This window comes from Moschus berezovskii, chromosome X (genome assembly GCF_049115385.1).
Source record: "Moschus berezovskii isolate FMDL1 chromosome X, NW_MosBer_1.0, whole genome shotgun sequence".
In the NCBI taxonomy this organism is placed as follows: domain Eukaryota; kingdom Metazoa; phylum Chordata; class Mammalia; order Artiodactyla; family Moschidae; genus Moschus; species Moschus berezovskii.
The window spans coordinates 109,352,261-109,371,822 of NC_142488.1; the positions used below are offsets into that span (position 1 = coordinate 109,352,261).

General features: G+C 39.1%; 1 protein-coding gene across 2 annotated transcripts in view; it reads left to right on the forward strand.

The window, feature by feature from the left end:
• The window catches only part of DOCK11 (dedicator of cytokinesis 11), a 224,302-nt gene extending 215,628 nt beyond the window's left edge, over nt 1-8,674 (forward strand). For both annotated transcript variants that reach the window (XM_055437858.2, XM_088834017.1), the window contains one exon: nt 8,184-8,674. In XM_055437858.2, the coding sequence (XP_055293833.2) occupies nt 8,184-8,306 (123 nt within the window). In that variant the 3' untranslated portion in view covers nt 8,307-8,674. The remainder of the gene's footprint in view (nt 1-8,183) is intronic.
• Nucleotides 8,675-19,562: the final 10,888 nt, after the last annotated feature.

Genomic DNA, 19,562 nt, shown 5'->3' on the forward strand with positions numbered 1-19,562 from the left:
ACTTACTTTAAAACCAGAATACTCCAGAATTATCCTGGTAAATATAATTCCAATATTAGGCTCCTGAAATCTGTGTTTACAACCACGCTATACATGGATTGTCACACAACTATTTTAACATCTTCACCACAGATGTAAAAGTCATGGCCTGATGGTCTGGTCCCTCAGTGCCTGAGCCCTACTGAGCTTACATAATGTCTCTTTGCTTCCCTTAAGAAGGAAAACAGCCAATAAGATAAATATTTGCTTCAGAAACTCTTCAGGCTCCCAATTTTTTATGAAATTAAGACCCCCTTAAAAGAAACAAGGATAACTACAGCCCTTTAGAGAACACATTCTTATCGCTGGTTCCAGAAAAGAGAACCTCCTCTGTCCTGGTATGAGCATTTCACTGCTTGCCTGAAGACACTCCCCTGGGTGAGACAGTCACATGGAGGGAGTACTTCCAAATGGACTGACTGCAGTTAGTGCCAACGGACTGCAGTGTAATGGTGGGGAGGGGGAGAAGAGAGATTTCAAGAAAAACAGGAGCTAGTTGACTATCTCTGCTATAGGAGCTAGTTGACTACCTCTCCTCTAGCTAGAGGAGCTAGCTATCTCTCTTATGGTATCTTGTATGCTTTCTCTTAGAAAGGACTGTGGGAAATTTGTTACATTTAGTCCAAAGTTGCACTGCGTGACCAGGAGTCCAATTTTCTAACCATGGTCATCTTCTCAGTATGGAGAAGCCAGGCAGCTAAACTTTTATCATCCCATCTTTCAATGTGATGAGTCATCCCAGTCTCCTACTCTCCTATTCTCATGACAGGGAATCGCGCCAGCCTGAAGAGTCTGGAATCGGTGATCTGTTTCCTCTTTTTGTCATCTTTACTTCTGTTAGCCCACTTAAGAGTGAGTGTAAACCATCCCAAGGCATACCTTCGCTGCTCAGTTTTCCGAGGTCCTTTTTTTGTCTCCTTCCCAAAGCAGTCAGGTGATCAGGACTAGGCAGGCAGGGAATCATTCCACTTCCTTTATTGTCTGTATCTCAGGTTCAGCCCCTGAGTACAGTGGGGATATGCCTCTCTTCACCATCACTGTTCTGGGGTATGTTAAAGTGTTCATCACTCAGTCATGTCTGACTCTTTGTGACCCCATGGACTGTAGCTCACCAGGCTCTTTTGTCTGTGAAATTCTCCAAGCAAGAATACTGGAGTGGGTTGCCATTTCCTTCTCCAGGGGCTCTTCTGAACCCAGGGATCAAACTCAGGTCTCCTGTAGGTGAATTCTTTACCATCTGAGCCATCTGGGGAATACTTTAATCAAATAGACTACATAATTTGTTCCTAGAAACTGTCCAGTTTACGGGGTTCTGTTCTCCATTGTCCATAGGAAAAAACAGCAAAACTCCTCCTTTACAAAAATATAAAACAATTATAGCATTTTAAGCCAATATATATTACAGTTATAGAATTTGCAGGCAATTGTATGACCTAGCCTTGAACTCTAGATTATTCAAATTGAAAGCAAATTATTCAATTTACTGCTATTATGATGATCGAGATATTTAGAGCATTCATTCTATATGGTTCTTTTTTCCTTGCTAAAAAACAAAATTGAACTGATATTGTTGTTCAGTTACTCAGTCATGTATGACTCTTTGCAACCCCATGGACTGCAACACCCCAGGCTTCCCTGTCCTTCAACACCTCCCGGAGTTTGCTCAAACTCACATCCATTGATTTGGGGATTACATCCAACCATCTCATCCTCTGTTGTCCCTTTCTCCTCCTGCCTTCAATCTTTCCCAGCATCAGTCTTTTCCAGTTAGTCAGCTCTTTGCATCAAGTAGCCAGAGTATTGGAGTTTCAGCTTCAGAATCAGTATTTCCAATGAATATTCAGGGGGTGATTTCCTTTATGATTAACTGGTTTGATCTGCTTGCAGTCCAAGGGACTATCAAGAGCCTTCTCCAACACCACAGTTTGAAAGAATCCATTCTTCGGCATTCAGCCTTATTTATAGTCCAACTCTCACATCTGTACATGACTACTGGAAAAACCATAGCCTTGACTAGATGGACCTTTGTTGACAAAGTAATGTCTCTGCTTTTTATTCAGAGTCAGCTGAGTCAGTTTTAAAGATTTTGGCTTTATTCAGTGACTCGTGACTCTGGCAGCATCCCATCTGGCAGATAGAAAGGAGCTCTGAAGAGCTGTAGTAAATGGAAGCCTTTTACAGGTAGAAGGAGTCAGGTCAAGGAAGTTATTCTAAAAGAGACCTGATTGTTTCACACAAGGTCATCTTTCTCTGGGGCACAGCAAGGGTCTGTCCAGTGAATTACCTCACTAGTGCTGACCAGGAAATTTCAAACTTGAAAGTAATGCAAAGTACATTTTTGACTAGTTAAGATTACCTGCCTGGAAAAGACTGAAACTGCAGTTCAGTTCAGTTCAGTCACTCAGTCGTGTCCGACTCTTTGTGACCCCGTGAATCACAGCACTCTAGGCCTCCCTGTGCGTCACCAACTCCCAGAGTTCACTCAAACTCATGTCCATCGAGTCGGTGATGCCATCCAGCCATCTCATTCTCTGTCCTCCCCTTCTCCTCCTGCCCCCAATCCCTCTCAGCATCAGAGTCTTTTCCAGTGAGTCAACTCGTAGCATGAGGTGGCCAAAGTATTGGAGTTTCAGCTTTAGCATCAGTTCTTCCAGTGAACACCCAGGACTGATCTCCGTTAGGATGGACTGGTTGGATCTCCTTGCAGTCCAAGGGACTCTCAAGAGTCTTCTCCAACACCACAGTTCAAAAGCATCAATACTTCGGCGCTCAGCTTTCGGTGGTCTGGTATTCCCATCTCTTTCAGAATTTTCCACAGTTTATTGTGATCCACACAGTCAAAGGCTTTGGCATAGTCAATGAAGCAGAAATAGATGTTTTTCTGGAACTCTCTTGCTTGTTCCATGATCCAGCGGATGTTGGCAATATGATCTCTGGTTCCTCTGCCTTTTCTAAAACCACCTTGAACATCTAGAAGTTCACAGTTCACGTATTGCTGAAGCCTGGCTTGGAGAATTTTGAGCATGACTTTACTAGCGTGTAAGATGAGTGCAATTGTGCAGTAGTTTGAGCATTCTTTGGCATTGCCTTTCTTTGGGATTGGAATGAAGACTGACCTTTTCCAGTCCTGTGGCCACTGCTGAGTTTTCCAAATTTGCTGGCATATTGAGTGCAGCACTTTCACAGCATCCTATTTCACAATTTGAAATAGCTCAACTGGAATTCCATCACCTCCACTAGCTTTATTCGTAGTGATGCTTTCTGAGGCCCACTTGACTTCACATTCCAAGATGTCTGGCTCTAGGTGAATGATCACTCCATGGTGATTATCTTGGTCGTGAAGATCTTTTTTGTATAGTTCTTCTGTGTATTCTTGCCACCTCTTCTTAATATCTTCTGCTTCTGTTAGGTCCATACCATTTCTCTCCTTTATTGAGTCCATCTTTGCATGAAATGTTCCCTTGGTATCTCTAATTTTCTTGAAGAGATCTCTTGTCTTTCCTATTTTGTTTTTTTCCTCTATTTCTTTGCATTGATTGCTGAGGAAGGCTTTTTTTTTAAATTTTATTGGAGGCAAATTACCTTACATTAGTATATTGGTTGGTTTTGCCATACATTGACACAAATCCGCCCCGGGTGTACATTTGTTCCCTTTCTTAAACCCCCCTCCCACCTCCCTCTTCCCCGTATCCTCCCTCCAGGTCATCCCCGTGCACCAGCCCCAAGCATCCTGTATCATGCGTCAAACCTGGACTGGTGATTCATTTCACATTTGATAATATACATGCTACAATGCCATTTTCCCAAATCATCCCACCTTCACCCTCTCCCACAGAGTCCCAAAGACTGTTCTATATACCTATGTCTCTTTTGCAGTCTCGTATACAGGGTTAAGGTTACCATCTTTCTAAATTCCATATATATGCGTTAGTATACTGTATTGATGGGGCTTCCCTGGTGGCTCAGAGGTTAAAGCGTCTGCCTCCAATGCAGGAGACCCGGGTTCGATCCCTGGGTCGGGAAGATCCCCTGGAGAAGGAAATGGTAACCCACTCCAGTATTCTTGCCTGGAGAATCCCATGGACGGAGAAGCCTGGTAGGCTACAGTCCACGGGGTCGCAAAGAGTCGGACACGACTGAGCGACAGAATGAATGAATGATACTGTATTGATGTTTTTCTTTCTGGCTTACTTCACTCTGTATAATTGGCTCCAATTTCATCCAATTTTAGTTCATTAGAACTGATTCAAATGCACTCTTTTTGATGGCTGAAAAATACTCCATTGTGTATATGTTCCAAAGCTTTCTTATCCATTCGTCTGCAGATGGACATCTAGGTTGCTTCCATGTCCTGGCTATTATAAACAGTGCTGCAGTGAACATTGGAGTACATGTGTCTCTTTCAATTCTGGTTTCCTCGGTGTGTATGCCCAGGAGTGCGATTGCTGGATCATGTGGTAGTTCTATTTCCAGTTTTTTGAGGAATCTCCACACTGTTCTCCATAGTGGCTGTACTAGTTTTCATTCCCACCAACAGTGTCAGAGGGTTCCCTTCTCTCCACACCCTCTCCAGCATTTATTGCATGTAGACTTTTGGATAGCAGCCATTCTGACTGGTGTGAAATGGTATCTCATTGTGGTTTTGATTTGCATTTCTCTGATTATGAGGGATGTTGACCATTTTTTCATGTGTTTGTTAACCTTCTTTATGTCTTCTTTGGAGAAATGTCTGTTTAGTTCTTTGGCCCATTTTTTGATTGGGTCATTTATTTTTCTGGAATTGAGCTGCAGGAGCTGCTTGTATATTTTGGAGATTAATCCTTTATCAGTTGCTTCATTTGCTATTATTTTCTCCCATTCTGAAGGCTGTCTTTTCACCTTATAGTTTCCTTTGCTGTGCAGAAGCTTTTGATTTCAATTAGGTCCCATTTGTTTATTTTTGCTTTTATTTCCAATATTCTGGGAGGTGGGTCTTGGAGGATCCTGCTGTGATTTATGTCGGAGAGTGTTTTGCCTATGTTCTCCTCTAGGAGTTTTATAGAATCTGGTCTTACATTTAGCTCTCTAAAACATTTTGAGTTTATTTTGGTGTATGGTGTTAGGAATTGTTCTAGTTTCATTCTTTTACAAGTGGCTGACCAGTTTTCCCAGCACCACTTGTTAAAGAGACTGTCTTTTCTCCATTTTATATTCTTGCCTCCTTTGTCAAAGATAAGGTGTCCATAGCCTTTCTTATCTCTCCTTGCTATTCTTTGGAACTCTGCATTCTGATGCTTATATCTTTCCCTTTCTCCTTTGCTTTTCACTTCTCTTCTTTTCCCAGCTATTTGTAAGGCCTCCTGAGACAGCCATTTTGCTTTTTTACATTTCTTTTCCATGGCGATGGTCTTGGTCCCTGTCTCCTGTACAGTCTCACAAACCTCCGTCCATAGTTCATCAGGCACTCTATCAGATCTAGTCCCTTAAATCTATTTCTTACTTCCATTGTATAATCATAAGGGATTTGATTTAGGTCATATCTGAATGGTCTAGTGGTTTTCCCTACTTTCTTCAATTTCAGTCTGAATTTGGCAATAAGGAGTTCATGATCTGAGCCACAGTCAGCTCCTGGTCTTGTTTTTGCTAACTGTATAGAGCTTCTCCATCTTTGGCTGCAAAGAATATAATCAATCTGATTTCGGTGTTGACCATCTGGTGATGTCCATGTGTAGAGTCTTCTCTTGTGTTGTTGAAGAGGGTGTTTGCTATGACCAGTGCGTTCTCTTGGCAAAACTCTATTATTCTTTGCCCTGCTTCATTCTACTCCAAGGCCAAATTTGCCTATTACTCTTAGTGTTTCTTGACTTCTTACTTTTGCATTCCAGTCCCCTATAATGAAAAGGACATCTTTTTTGGGTGTTAGTTCTAAAAGGTCTTGTAGGTCTTCATAGAACCGTTCAACTTCGGCTTCTTCAGCGTTACTTGTTGGGGCATAGGCTTGGATTACTGTAATATTGAATGGTTTGCCTTGGAAACGAACAGAGATCATTCTGTCGTTTTTGAGATTGCATCCAAGTACTGGATTTTGGACTCTTTTATTGACCATGATGGCTACTCCATTTCTTCTAAGGGATTCCTGCCCACAGTAGTAGATATAATGGTCATCTGAGTTAAATTCACCCATTCCAGTCCATTTTAGTTCACTGATTCCTAGAATGTCGACGTTCACTCTTGCCATCTCCTGTTTGACCACTTCCAATTTGCCTTGATTCATGGACCTAACATTCCAGGTTCCTATGCAATATTGCTCTTTACAGCATCGGACCTTGCTTCTATCACCAGTCACATCCACAGCTGGGTATTGTTTTTGCTTTGGCTCCATCCATTCATTCTTTCTGGAGTTATTTCTCCACTGATTTCCAGTAGCATACTGGGCACCTACGAAACTAGGGAATTCCTCATTCAGTATCCTATCGTTTTGCCTTTTCATACTGTTCATGGGGTTCTCAAGGCAAGTATACTGAAGTGGTTTACCATTCCCTTCTCCAGTGGACCACATTCTGTCAGACTGCATTTAGGTTGATATTAATTCTCAGGTGATGTGGGTTTAGCACAAGTGACTCCATTTTGGGCTGCTTGTCTCTGTCTCTCTCTCTCTTTTTTAATTTATTTGGCTGCACCATGTCTTAGCTACAGTATGTGGGATCCAGCTCCCCGAGCAGAGACTGAACCCAGGCCCCCTGCACTGAGAGCATGGAGTCCCATCCACTGGACCACCAAGGAAGTCCCTTGTCTCTTTTTTAACACCCTGAAATTTGGGTTTTATGAATCTGCTGTCATATTTCCCACCTGTCTTTCTCATTTAATTCCTATAAACCATGGTTATTATATTTAGTTCTAGAGATGAAATTTTAGACCCTTTTTATATATTCTCCTATATTTTAAATTCTTCTATAGTCTATATTGATAGGAAACCAAGGAAAGTCTTACTTTCTATTGGTTTTTATTTATGAAATCTGTGTTGTCATGATGTATCCTATTTAGGTGTGCCTTGGTTTGGGCAAATGTTGACTTTCTAGTGAATTTTTGTAAATCAGTATTTCCAATATTTCCATATAAAAGAGAGGTTTTTTTTTAGTCAGACACTTTGAGATATATTATTTCCCAAAGGAAAATGTAATATAAAATAAGATAAAATATAGCTGGTTACTGAAATGTGAGTTATCTGTTTAGCTCCATAAATGATGACTTGACAGAAAGATATGGCCTGGATATTCCTTGGCCCTTTTCAGTGTTATCTGTTACACTATACCAAAATATAAAGTTCTTTCTCTTATAAGAGGAAATTTTTCTATTACGGATTTTATATAAGACATGATTTGCAGCAGCACAAATGATATGACCCATTTCTGCCACCAGAAGCCAATTTGCAGGCTTAATACTGAAGTTTCAAAGCTAACTTGAGAACCTAGTATTGAAAGCTTGAAACCAAGTTGGGACTGTTCGGTAAAGAGATTGGTATGCTATTCTTCCATCTAATCCGTGCATGAGATATCAGTTGATTTTGATCACACAAAATGGATAATTTTTAAAACATCTATACTAATATGATTATATGTATATATTTATGAAGTTCTTCATTTCCAAGAAAAATCTTTTGCGTCAATTAGTTTATATAATTATGGTGTACATTTGAAAATTTTACTTATTTTCTGTTAAAATTATTTACCAAGTCTCCAGGGAAAGGGCATAGGTATCAGGATATTTGAAAAGCCCCTCAGTGAACTTGAGAACCACTCTTAGAAGATGACCTATAAACTCATATCAAAAAGTTCGTTGTTTAGGCTCTTGTTATGACCATCTGTTAAAAAAAATTTTTTTAAGACTGTGTTACCTCTCACTTTCTGTTGAATTTTGCATTTTACAACCTTTCAGTTTTCTTAATGAGTAACCAGATCTTTTCTGCTTTTTTGATATGCTGCCTTTGTAATACAGCTTTGAAGATTTGAGTCGGTAATGTTTTTCTTTGCTCTTTCTGCTTTATATCATTTTAAATAGCTAAATGTCAGTCATAAATTGGAATATGCCTGTGATTTCGTATACACATATTTTTTTGGTCGTGACTATTTTGCTTAGTGATAAACATGCCATTTCTTTCATTTTAGATAATACAAGAAGACCCAATGCATTCTCCCTGGATGAGCAACACATTACATGTATTTTGTGCAATTAGTGGTACATCGAGTGACCGAAGTTATGGTTCCCCAAGATACACTGCTGAAATATGAGAACATGCAGATGTCAAGTGACAACAAGACTGAACTTTCTCAGGAATATTTGGAGCTGTGCAAATGTTAAAAATTCAAAGATTTGTTATACACAGAGTGTTTCTTCCTGACACCAAAACTTTCATGCTTTCATACAGGGTGCTTACATATTTGTAAATATTTAAGCAACTTGAAAGTGCCTGGAAAATTGCACCACTGTGCTTAGTTTGTACTTTTTTAGGTAAATCTATATACTGAGAAGTAGAGCTCAAAAACTTTAATTCAATTTGCTTAATTGTTGCTTAAAATATTAATGGTACTGTGTAAAATTGTATAATGGAACACAATAAAAGGTAAAACTTCTTTGTAATTAGAAGTGAAGGAAATAATACTTTGAACTTAGCATTTTTCTTGACAGAAAGCTAAATTCATTATCATACAAATCCTTGGAGAAAAAATTGATAAAATTTTCACAAAACATGGATACTTCCAACTGGGGAGATAATTTGAAACCTTGCCTTCCAGTGGTTTAGACTGGGCTAAAGGAAACAAAAGCATTATGTGAAAAGGAAAATTTCACAAAGGAAGGATATATATAGAAATATCAGGCATACCAGTCCTTCAAATTTTGATCCAATGATGCTAGTTATTCTAGTCCATGGTCTCTCTAACATACAAGACAAGGGATTCCTTTGTGGCTTAGGTTTGCCTAGCAAGCAGCCTTTGTTGCCTAAGCTTCATCAGCTGAGGCTATCCATAAAGCTAAACAAAACATCTCTGAGATTTGCAGTTACCTCAGAGTTTTAGCAACAGAATCTGAGGGTAGGGATTTTGTAATGATGATTTTCTTCAGTTTACAAGGTTAATAAGGATTTTGATAGACCTTGATGATCACAGCATTTCTTGGGTCACTATACATAACCACCACATATTTAGCAGCTGCTGGCTAAGGATTACATCTCTAACTATGAAGAAACCTCAGATTAACTAAATAATTTAGGAGAAACCAAGATGTGAAGAATATTTTTACCTTGAACTATCCATATAATTTTGCCTGCCTTTCTTGTAAACTAGATTTATTTTTCTTTATGTAGTTTAGCCTATCTTATAGACATAAAAAAAAAACCCAGAAAACAGACACTGAAATATAAGTGGATTGCGTGGAGCTTTGGCTTTTTAAATACTCTGTGATCAAGTAAATCTTAGAGATTATTATGCACCTGGCTTGGGCATATTTCTTTACATGTCATTTTTAAGCTTTCAGGGGAGCATGAAATTACTTATAAAAGATTAATTTTGTATTTTAATAAGGGATTCAGAAATTCCAGAGGCAGTCGGTAATTCCTTAATATCTTGGAGTCACGCGAAGAGTTCGTTTCACCTTTAAAACTATTATATGTGGCACATATATGTAAAAAAAACTGTCACCCAAAGAGAGTGCTGCCTTCTGAGAATGAGGCCTCTTGGGGAAACTTGAGTGCTCTTTTGTCAATGACCAGTCCCTATCCTATCCCCCAGTATATACTGTGCCCTGTGGGTCATTTTAAAAAGTATAACAAATGACCCCCTGCCCTCAAGGAAGTTGCAGTCTAGTTGAGGAGGCAAGATAGACATGAAATTAAATAATACAAGAATTAACAATATAAGATAAGATAAGTTGTCTATGAGGACTGCCAAATGAATGACACTGTCCATAACTCATATCATATTCAAGGGATGAGAAGCTGCTGTGAGTTTTAATGTTCAGGGATGACTTCATGAAGAAAAGTAAGCCTTGAACAGGCTTTCAAAGATGAGAAGCTATTCTAGGCAGGAGGACCATCACGTGCAAAGGTGTAGAAAGATTTTGTAAATGTTCAGGGTAATTGTGAAAGGACAAGTTTTGTTCAAGGGAGTAGTGGGTGCTAAATCTGGAAAGAAAATTTAGACCTAGATATTGCAAGACCTTGAATACCAGGATAATAGTATTTTGACTTTACTCACTGAACAGGAGGAAACCAGTCAAGGTTTTTGAATGGATAGATTACTTGACTATTATTTTTATGAATGTAATCCTTTATATTGCTGCCAGATGCCTTTGAGTCTGAGAGAGATGGACATATGGAAACCAGTTAGATAGTTATTGCAGTAATCTAATTATGACTCCATAAGCCCATAGATGTGAACAAGAATGGAGAAGAAAAGACAAGTGCAAGAGATTCTATGTGGAAAGATTGTTCATGATTCATTGATGGCCAAGGAGAAAAAAGGAAAAGGTAAAGATAATTTTGTGTCCTGTGGCCAGTGAGTTCTCCAGGTCATGGCAAAACTTTACTGGATTTTTTTCACCAGCTTCCAAACTGAGGGCAGAAAGGTATATAGAGAGAACAGGATGGGTTAGACTAGAGAAAGCCAGCTTGAAACACTGTTACTGTTTACATAGTTTAATGATTTCATGAAGTGATTTGGCCTCTACAGATGAATTCACATCATAGAATACATTTCTGCTATACTAATTATTTTTGCAATTAAGCTTGACTCCAGGTTCCCTGGAAATTACTGTTTTGATAGTCTGAACAGTTTGTAAAATGTGAATAAAGTCACCATTAGTAGTGTTAGCTTATCACAACAATGATAACCCATAGAGAAAGTAAGCAATTCCATGCAGATTTTCTGAGTAACCAATGTACCAATAGCATCATGTCCATAGATGGTATTGTTATTGTTACCATATTTATATGAATTGACCGCCTATATAAATACTGTAAACATCTTTTTAAAAATGAAATAGCAGCAGTGGTAGCAACAGCCTTGGAACCGTGACCAACTTATCGTAGAACTAGAGATGACTCACTGGTTAATTAACAAACTAAATAGGTCAGCATAATAAAAACCCAAGCCTTTGATTATAAATACTAGTTTATCTGTAATGCAGAACCTGAGCAATGTATTTAAATCTTAGGAATTTCCTAACTCTTGAAAATCTTAATAATGAGATACATATTTCAGGCTTCTCATACACAAAATGGTGGGCTACCTTCAGTCTTATACTAACAGTACACTGCTTCAGCTATCAAAACACAGGGAGAGGAGTAGAGTAAAAGATGATTAGGGGTGGGGAATGGGTTTGTATCACAGGACTATTCCCCTGTCCTGGGAATTGGCCAGTAAGAGTGCTTTGTTCATCTTGTTCCAGTGACAATGCTTTCTTTCTAGTCCCTAGCCACATAATGGCTCCTCTAAGAAAAGTGTGTATGTATGTTTATCCAACTCCGGATTGATGTTGCGACTAAATTCTTCAAAGATTGTGCCTCTATGTATGGCATCTTAGGACTTTTTCCAACATACTTTCTTGTCTTCTCTTTTCCTCTTTATTAAGCTGTAATTTGTACACCATGCAATTCACCCATTTAAAATGCAAATTCAGTAGTTTTTAGTATATTCACAGTTGTGTGACCATCACCAAAATTTTAGAATATTTTCATCACTTCCAAAGGAAACCCTATACTCATTATCAGTCACTCCCATTGCCCACCAACCAGTCCCCAGCCCCTGACAATCAGTAATCAACTTTTCTGTATCTATAGATTTGTATCCTGGACATTTCTTATAAATGGAATCACATACTGTGTGGCCTTCTGTGACTAGCTTCTTTCATTTAGCATGGTATTTTCAAGGTTCATCCATGTTGTAACTTGTATCAGAATTTCACTCCTTTTTATGGCTGGATAATAACTTTTTGTATGAATATGTCATATTTTGTTTGTTTATCAGTTAATGAACATTTAGTTTATTTTTGCTTTTCAGCTATTGTTGATAATGTTGCTATGAACATTTGCCTACAAGTTTTTCTATGGATATGTTTTCATTTGTCTTGGGCATATACCTAGGAGTTGAATTACTGGGTCATATTGGGCTTCCCTGGTGGCTCAGAGGTTAAAGCGTCTGCCTCCAATGCGGGAGACCCGGGTTCGATCCCTGGGTCGGGAAGATCCCCTGGAGAAGGAAACGGTAACCCACTCCAGTATTCTTGCCTGGAGAATCCCATGGACGGAGAAGCCTGGTAGACTACAGTCCACGGGGTCGCAAAGAGTCGAACACGACTGAGCGACAGAACAGAACAGAATGGTAACTATGTTTAAACTTTTGAAGAACTGCCAGACTGTTTTCTACAGTAGTTCCACCACTTTACAGTCCCAGCAACACTAAATAAGGATTCTAATTTCCCCATATTCTCAACAACACTTGTTATTATCTGCCTTTTTGATTATACCTTCCTAGTAGGTGTGAAGTGGTATCTCATTGGGGTTTTTGTTTGCATTTCCCAAATGGTTAATGAAGTTGAACATTGTTTCATGTGTTTGTTGACCATTTTTATATCTTCTTTGGAAATATGTCTATTCAGATTCTTTACCCATTTTTAAACACTGGTTTCTCTGTTGATCATTGAGTTGTAAAAGTTCTTTATATGTTCTAGATGCAAGTTTCTTATCAGCTATATGATTTCCATATATTTCTGTGGGTTGACTTTTCACTTTTGTAATGGTGTTGTTGAGACAAAAGTTTTTAATTTTGATGAAGTCCAATTTCTCTGTTTTCTTGTCATTTGTGCTTTGATGTTGTATCTAAGAAGGCATTGCCTAATCCAAAATCATGGAAATTTATGCCTACATTTTCTTCAAATTTTATAGTTTTTTTTTTTTACAACTTACCCATACTTTATTTACTTGATTGCAAGTCTTCTTATGGTACATAAAATGTTTTCTGTAGTTCATCTCAGCTTTGTTCACACTGAAGTGAGTTGTTTTCTCTGCTCAATTGCTGGGTTTTCTATGCTCAATTGCTGCCGCCGCCACTGATTTGTTTTCTTTCAGGATCAAGATGGACACTTATATATATAATCTTATTTTTAATTCTGTCTCTGGCAAGTCTTTCCTGGATTCTTAGCTTTGCATAATTATTCCTGTAATGGAACCAGCATCCTAAAGTCACCAAGATAAATCCTCCTACTCCAATGTCACATAATCTTCTAAATCTACCTTCCCCTTCCCAGGGTCCCCGGGCTCCTGTGCAGCTGGTATGGGGACTGTCAGCACCTCCAAGTTTTAGTTTTAACTCTTACTTTTAGGTCTTTCATTCATTTCAAGCTGGATTTTGTTTATGGTTTGAGATAAGGGTTCAAATTCATTGTTTTGCATGTGGATATCCTGTTGTCTTTGTATTATTCGTTGAAAAGATTTATTTTCCCCCATTGAATGGTCTTAGCACTCTCTTCAAAAATCAGTTGACCATAAACGTATGGTTTTATTCTGGGCTCTCAGTTCTATTCCATTGATCTATATGTCTGTCCTTGTGCCAGTACTACATTGTCTTGATTATTGTATTATTTAGTTTTAAAATTGGGAAGTGCAAGTCCTCCAGCTATGTTCCTTTTCAAGACTGTTTTGGATATTCTGGTCCCTTGCATTTCCATATAATTTTTAGACTCAGATTGTCAGTTTTTAGCAAAAACTGTAGCTGGGATTTTGGTAGTATTTGCTGTGAATCCATAATTTAATTTGGTGAGTATTGCCACTTTAACAATATTAAGTTTCAATTCAAGAGCATAAGATGTTTTTCTGTTTACTTTGATTTTCTTTAATTTCTTTCAATAGTATTTTGTGGTTTTCAGTGTAGAAGTCTTGCACGTCTTTCTTTTTTTAATTTATTCCTTAGTATTTTATTCTTTTTAATGCTATTATAAAGGGAGTTTTTAAATTTCATTTTCCAGTTATTCTTTGCTAGTTTATAGAAATACAACTGACTTTTCTATATTGACCTTGTATCCTGAAAGCTTGCTGAATGCATTTATTAGCTTTAATAGTTTTTTTAACTGATTCTTTAGTGTTTTCTATATAATATCACGGCATCTGGAAATATAGAGAATTTTACTTCATCCTTTCCAATCTTGATTCTATTCATGTTCTCACTTGGCACTTGGCTAGGACTTCCAGTAGAATGTTAAATAGCAGTGGTAAGAGCAAGACATTCTTGTTATTAGTCATCTTTGGGAGAAAGCTTTCAAACTTTCACCTTGAGGTGTAGTTTTAGCTATGGGTTTTTCATAGATGCTTTTTATCAGGTTGAGGTAGTTCCCTGCAACATGCTTTGCATCTGTTTTCAGATTCAATCAATTCCCCCAGTAATCATATGATCCCTGTATGACGTATAGGGAAATAGATGACAAATGTACCCTATTAAAAAAGAGTACATTTCTTAATGTTAATATGACATGTACTCTGACATATAAGGAAATGGATGACAAATGGTTAAGAAATGTACTCAAGATACACATCAAATTAGAAATGAAATCAAAGCATCCTAATTCAGAGTCCAAAGTGTTTTCAGCTATTATATACTATTTCCTACAGTCTCCTGCTGCAGCTTTGTACAGAGACCCAAAAAGTTTCCTCTCTTCCATTTTTTTACTAAGAAGGTAAGCCATTTAATGGTGAAATTGTCAGTCGCTCAGTCGGGTCTGACTCTTTGTACCATCATAGACTGTAGCCTACCAGGCTCCTCTGTCCATGGAATTCTCTAGGCAAGAATACTGGAGTGGGTTGCCATTTCCTTGTCCACCGGGTTTTCCCAACCCAGGGACGGAACCTGTGTCTCCTGTAATTGCAGGCACATTTTTTACTGCCTGAGCCACCAGGGAATCTTCTGATTTTTCATCTCTGTTTCCCTAAAACCTAAAAGCACCTGCCAAAGAATAAGTACTTGAGCAGTCTCAAAGAAAGAAAGCCAGTTTAGATAAGCAGATCCTTCTAGAGCTTTTAGTATGGGCAAGGCAGTGTGGACAATATCCCAGCCCTCAAAGAGATTGTGGTTGAGGCAGATAAGACATAGTCACAAAAGGAGGTATGAGAAGGTCTGATAATAGCAAATCACTGGTCATGACAAGTGCTTAAATAGGCAGAGCTTTTTTAGATGTAGATCAAAAGGCTTCATGAAGGAAGACAGCCTTGAAGGATGGGTAGGAACCAGTATGTGTGTGTTAAGGAAAGACCCTGCTGCTACTGCTACTGCTGCTAAGTCACTTCAGTCGTGTCCGACTCTGTGTGACCCCATAGACAGAAGCCCACCAGGCTCCCCCGTCCCTGGGATTCTCCAGGCAAGAACACTGGAGTGGGTTGCCATTTCCTTCTCCAATGTGTGAAAGTGAAAAGGGAAAGTGAAGTCGCTCAGTCGTGTCCGACCCATAGCGACCCCACGGACTGCAGCCTACCAGGCTCCTCCGTCCATGGGATTTTCTAGGCAAGAGTACTGGAGTGGCTTGCCATTGCCTTCTCCAAAGGAAAGACCCTAGGCAGGGTTTTTAACAGGAAGTTAAAAACTTCATTTTAACTATTATATGAATGCTGACCATTAGAACTGATCTTTATAATAAGAGCCATGCAAAGGAAAAATAATAATAGAGTGCATATAAAAGCAGGTAACATGATCTTGTTCTTCTGACCCCCTTATCCTTTTGCCTTAGACTCAAACTCAGTAAAGCAGCTTTTTATTTTTTTGTCAGAACATTTGCACTCTAATTGCTTCGTCCCCATGTTAGAAAAATTTTGAAGCCAACCTCAGTGAAGTTCTGACCAAGAAGTATTGTTCTTTGCATATTGCAGCATTTTGTATTCTTTGTGTATTGCAGCATTTTGTAATAATCACTGATTCTGTAGACCGCCTAGGGCTGAGAGTCTTACAGGCTCTGGACTCCTCACCAGGCATGGTGAGTATGTGCCTCTAATAGGAAACGAAGGGAAGGCATCATAAACTGTTGAGGGCTACAATCTGGGAATGGGTGACAATCTGTCACAATTTTTTTTTAAAGAAGCAGAAATATTTTATTTATTATGCTTTTACAGATTAATAATTAGCTTACATTTAGAAGTGTGTTACCTTCAAAATAATGTGGGGATCAAATGGAAATATACTGATAATATTTCTTGAAAATATAGCTAGCATTTTGGTTATACCTTACATTTTGGAATTCAGCTGCTCAGAGTCAGATTAATTATAATTTTTTGATCTACCATTGTAAGCCAGCTATATGGACAATCAAGGCTGTATTAAGTGGGTAGATATACAGGTGTGTGATAAGTCACTTCAGTTCAGTCGGTCAACTGTTGTGTTGAGTGTGTCCAACTCTTTGCAACCCCATGAACTGCAGCACGCCAGGCTTCCCTGTCCATCACCTACTCCTGAAGTTTACCCAATCTCATGTCCATTGAGTTGGTGATGCCATCCAACCATCTCATCCTCTGTTGTCCCCTTCTCCCCCTGCCCTCAATCTTTCCCAGCATCAGGGTCTTTTCAAATGAGTCAGCTCTTCGCGTCAGGTGGCCAAAGTATTGGAGTTTCAGTTTCAACATCAGTCTTTCCAAAGAACACCCAGGCCTGATCTCCTTTAGAATGGACTGGTTGGATCTCCTTGCAATCCAAGGGACTCTCAAGAATCTTCTCCAACACCACAGTTTAAAAGCATCAATTCTTTGGTGCTCAGCTTTCTTTATAGTCCAACTCTTAGATCCATATGTGACCACTGGAAAAACCATAGCCTTGACTAGACGGACCTTGGTAGGCAAAGTAATGTCTCTGCTTTTTAATATGGTGTCTAGGTGGGTCATAACTTTCCTTCTAAGGAGTAAACGTCTTTTAATTTCATGCCTGCAATCACCATCTGCAGTGATTTTAGAGCCCCTGCAAAATAATGTCAGCCACTGATTCCACTGTTTCCCCATTTATTTGTCATGAAGTGACAGGACTGGATGCCATGATCTTAGTTTTCTGATTGTTGAGCTTTAAGCCAGCATTTTCACTCTCCTCTTTCACTTTCATCAAGAGGCTGTTTAGTTTTTCTTCACTTTTTGCCATAAGGATGGTGTCATCTGCATATCTGATGTTATTGATATTTCTCCCAGCAATCTTGACTCCAGCTTGTGCTTCTTCCAGCCCAGTGTTCCTCATGATGTACTCTGCATATAAGTTAAATAAGCAGGGTGACAATATACAACCTTGATGAACTCCTTTACCTATTTGGAACCAGTCTGTTGTTCCATGTCCAGTTCTCACTTGCTTCCTGACCTGCATACAGGTTTCTCAAGAGGCAGGCCAGGTGGTCTGGTATTCCCATTTCTTTCAGAAATTTCCACAATTTATTGTGATCCACACAGTCAATGGCTTTGGCATAGTCAATAAAGCAGAAACAGATGTTTTTCTGGAACTCTCTTGCTTTTTCGATGATCCAGCAGATGTTGACAATTTGATTTCTGGTTCCTCTGCCTTTCCAAAAACCAGGTTGAACATCTGGAAGTTCATGGTTCACATACTGTAGAAGCCTGGCCTGGAGAATTTTGAGCATGACTTTACTAGCATGTGAGATGAGTGCAATTGTGCGGTAGTTTGAGCATTCTTTGGCACTGCTTTTCTTTGGGGTTGGAATGAAAACTGACCTTTTCCAGTCCTGTGGCCACTGCTGAGTTTTCTAAATTTGCTGGCATATTGAGTGCAGCACTTTCACAGCATCATCTTTCAGGATTTGAAATAGCTCAACTGGAATTCCATCATCTCCACTACCGTTGTTCGTAGTGGTGCTTTCTAAGGCCCACTTGACTTCACATTCCAAGATTTCTGGCTCTAGGTAAGTGATCACACCATTGTGATTATCTGGGTCGTGAAAATCTTTTTAGTACAGTTCTTCTGTGTATTCTTGCAACCTCTTAATATCTTCTGCTTCTGTTAGGTCTATACCATTTCTGTTCTTTATTTAACCCATATTTCCATGAAATGTTCCCTTGGTATCGCTAATTTTCTTGAAGAGATCTCTAGTCTTTCCCATTCTATTGTTTTCCTCTATTTCTTTGCACTGATTGCTGAGGAAGGCTTTCTTATCTCTCCTTGCTATTCTTTGGAATTCTGCATTCAAATGGGTATATCTTTCTTTTCTCTTTGGTTTTTGTTTCTCTTCTTTTCACAGCTATTTGTAAGGCCTCCTCAGACAGCCATTTTGCTTTTTTGCATTTCTTTTTCTTGGGGATGTTCTTGATTCCTGTGTCCTATACAATGTCATGAACCTCTGTCCATAGTTCATCAGGCACTCTGTCTATCAGATCTAGTCCTTTAAATCTATTTCTCACTTCCACTGTACAATCATAAGGGATTTGATTTAAGTCATCCATGAATGGTCTAGTGGTTTTCCCCACTTTCTTCAATTTCAGTCTGAATTTGGCAATAAGGAGTTCATGATCTGATCCACAGTTAGCATTCGGTCTTGTTTTTGCTGACTGTATAGAGCTTCTCCATCTTAGGCTGCAAAGAATAAAATCAGTCTGATTTTGGTGTTGGCCATCTGGTGATGTGCTTGTATAGTCTTCTTTTGTGTTGTTCAAGAGGGTGTTTGCTATGACCAGTGTGTTCTCTTGGCAAAACTCTATTAGCCTTTGCCCTGCTTCATTCTATACTCCAAGGCCAAATTTGCCTATTACTCTTAGTGTTTCTTGACTTCTTACTTTTGCATTCCAGTCCCCTATAATGAAAAGGACATCTTTCTTGGGTGTTAGTTCTAAAAGGTCTTGTAGGTCTTCATTGAACCATTCAACTTCAGCTTCTTGAGTGTTACTGATCAGGCATAAACTTGGATTACTGTGATATTGAATGGTTTGCCTTGGAAATGAACAGAGATCATTCTGTCATTTTTGAGATTGCATCCAAGTGCTGCATTTCAGACTCTCTTGTTAACTATGATGGCTACTCCATTTCTTCTAAGGGATTCCTGCCCACAGTAGTAGATATAATGGTCATCTGAGTTAAATTCATCCATTCCATTCCATTTTAGTTTGCTGATTCCTAGAATGTCGATGTTCACTCTTAGCATCTCCTGTTTGATCACTTCCAATTTGCCTTGATCGTGGACCTAACATTCCAGGTTCCTGTGCAACATTGCTCTTTACAGCACTGGACCTTGCTTCTATCACCAGTCACATCAACAACTGCGTGTTGTTTTTGCTTTGGCTTCATCCCTTCTTTCTTTCTGGAATTATTTCTCCACTTATCTCCAGTAGCATATTGGGCACCTACCAACCTGGGGAGTTCATCTTTCAGTGTCCTGCCTTTTTGCCTTTTCATACTGTTCATGGGGTTCTCAAGGTAAGAATGCTGAAGTGCTTTGCCATTCCCTTCTCCAGTGGATCACATTCTGTCACACCTCTCCACCATGACCCGTCCGTCTTGGGTGGCCCCACACAGCATAGCTTAGTTTCACTGAGT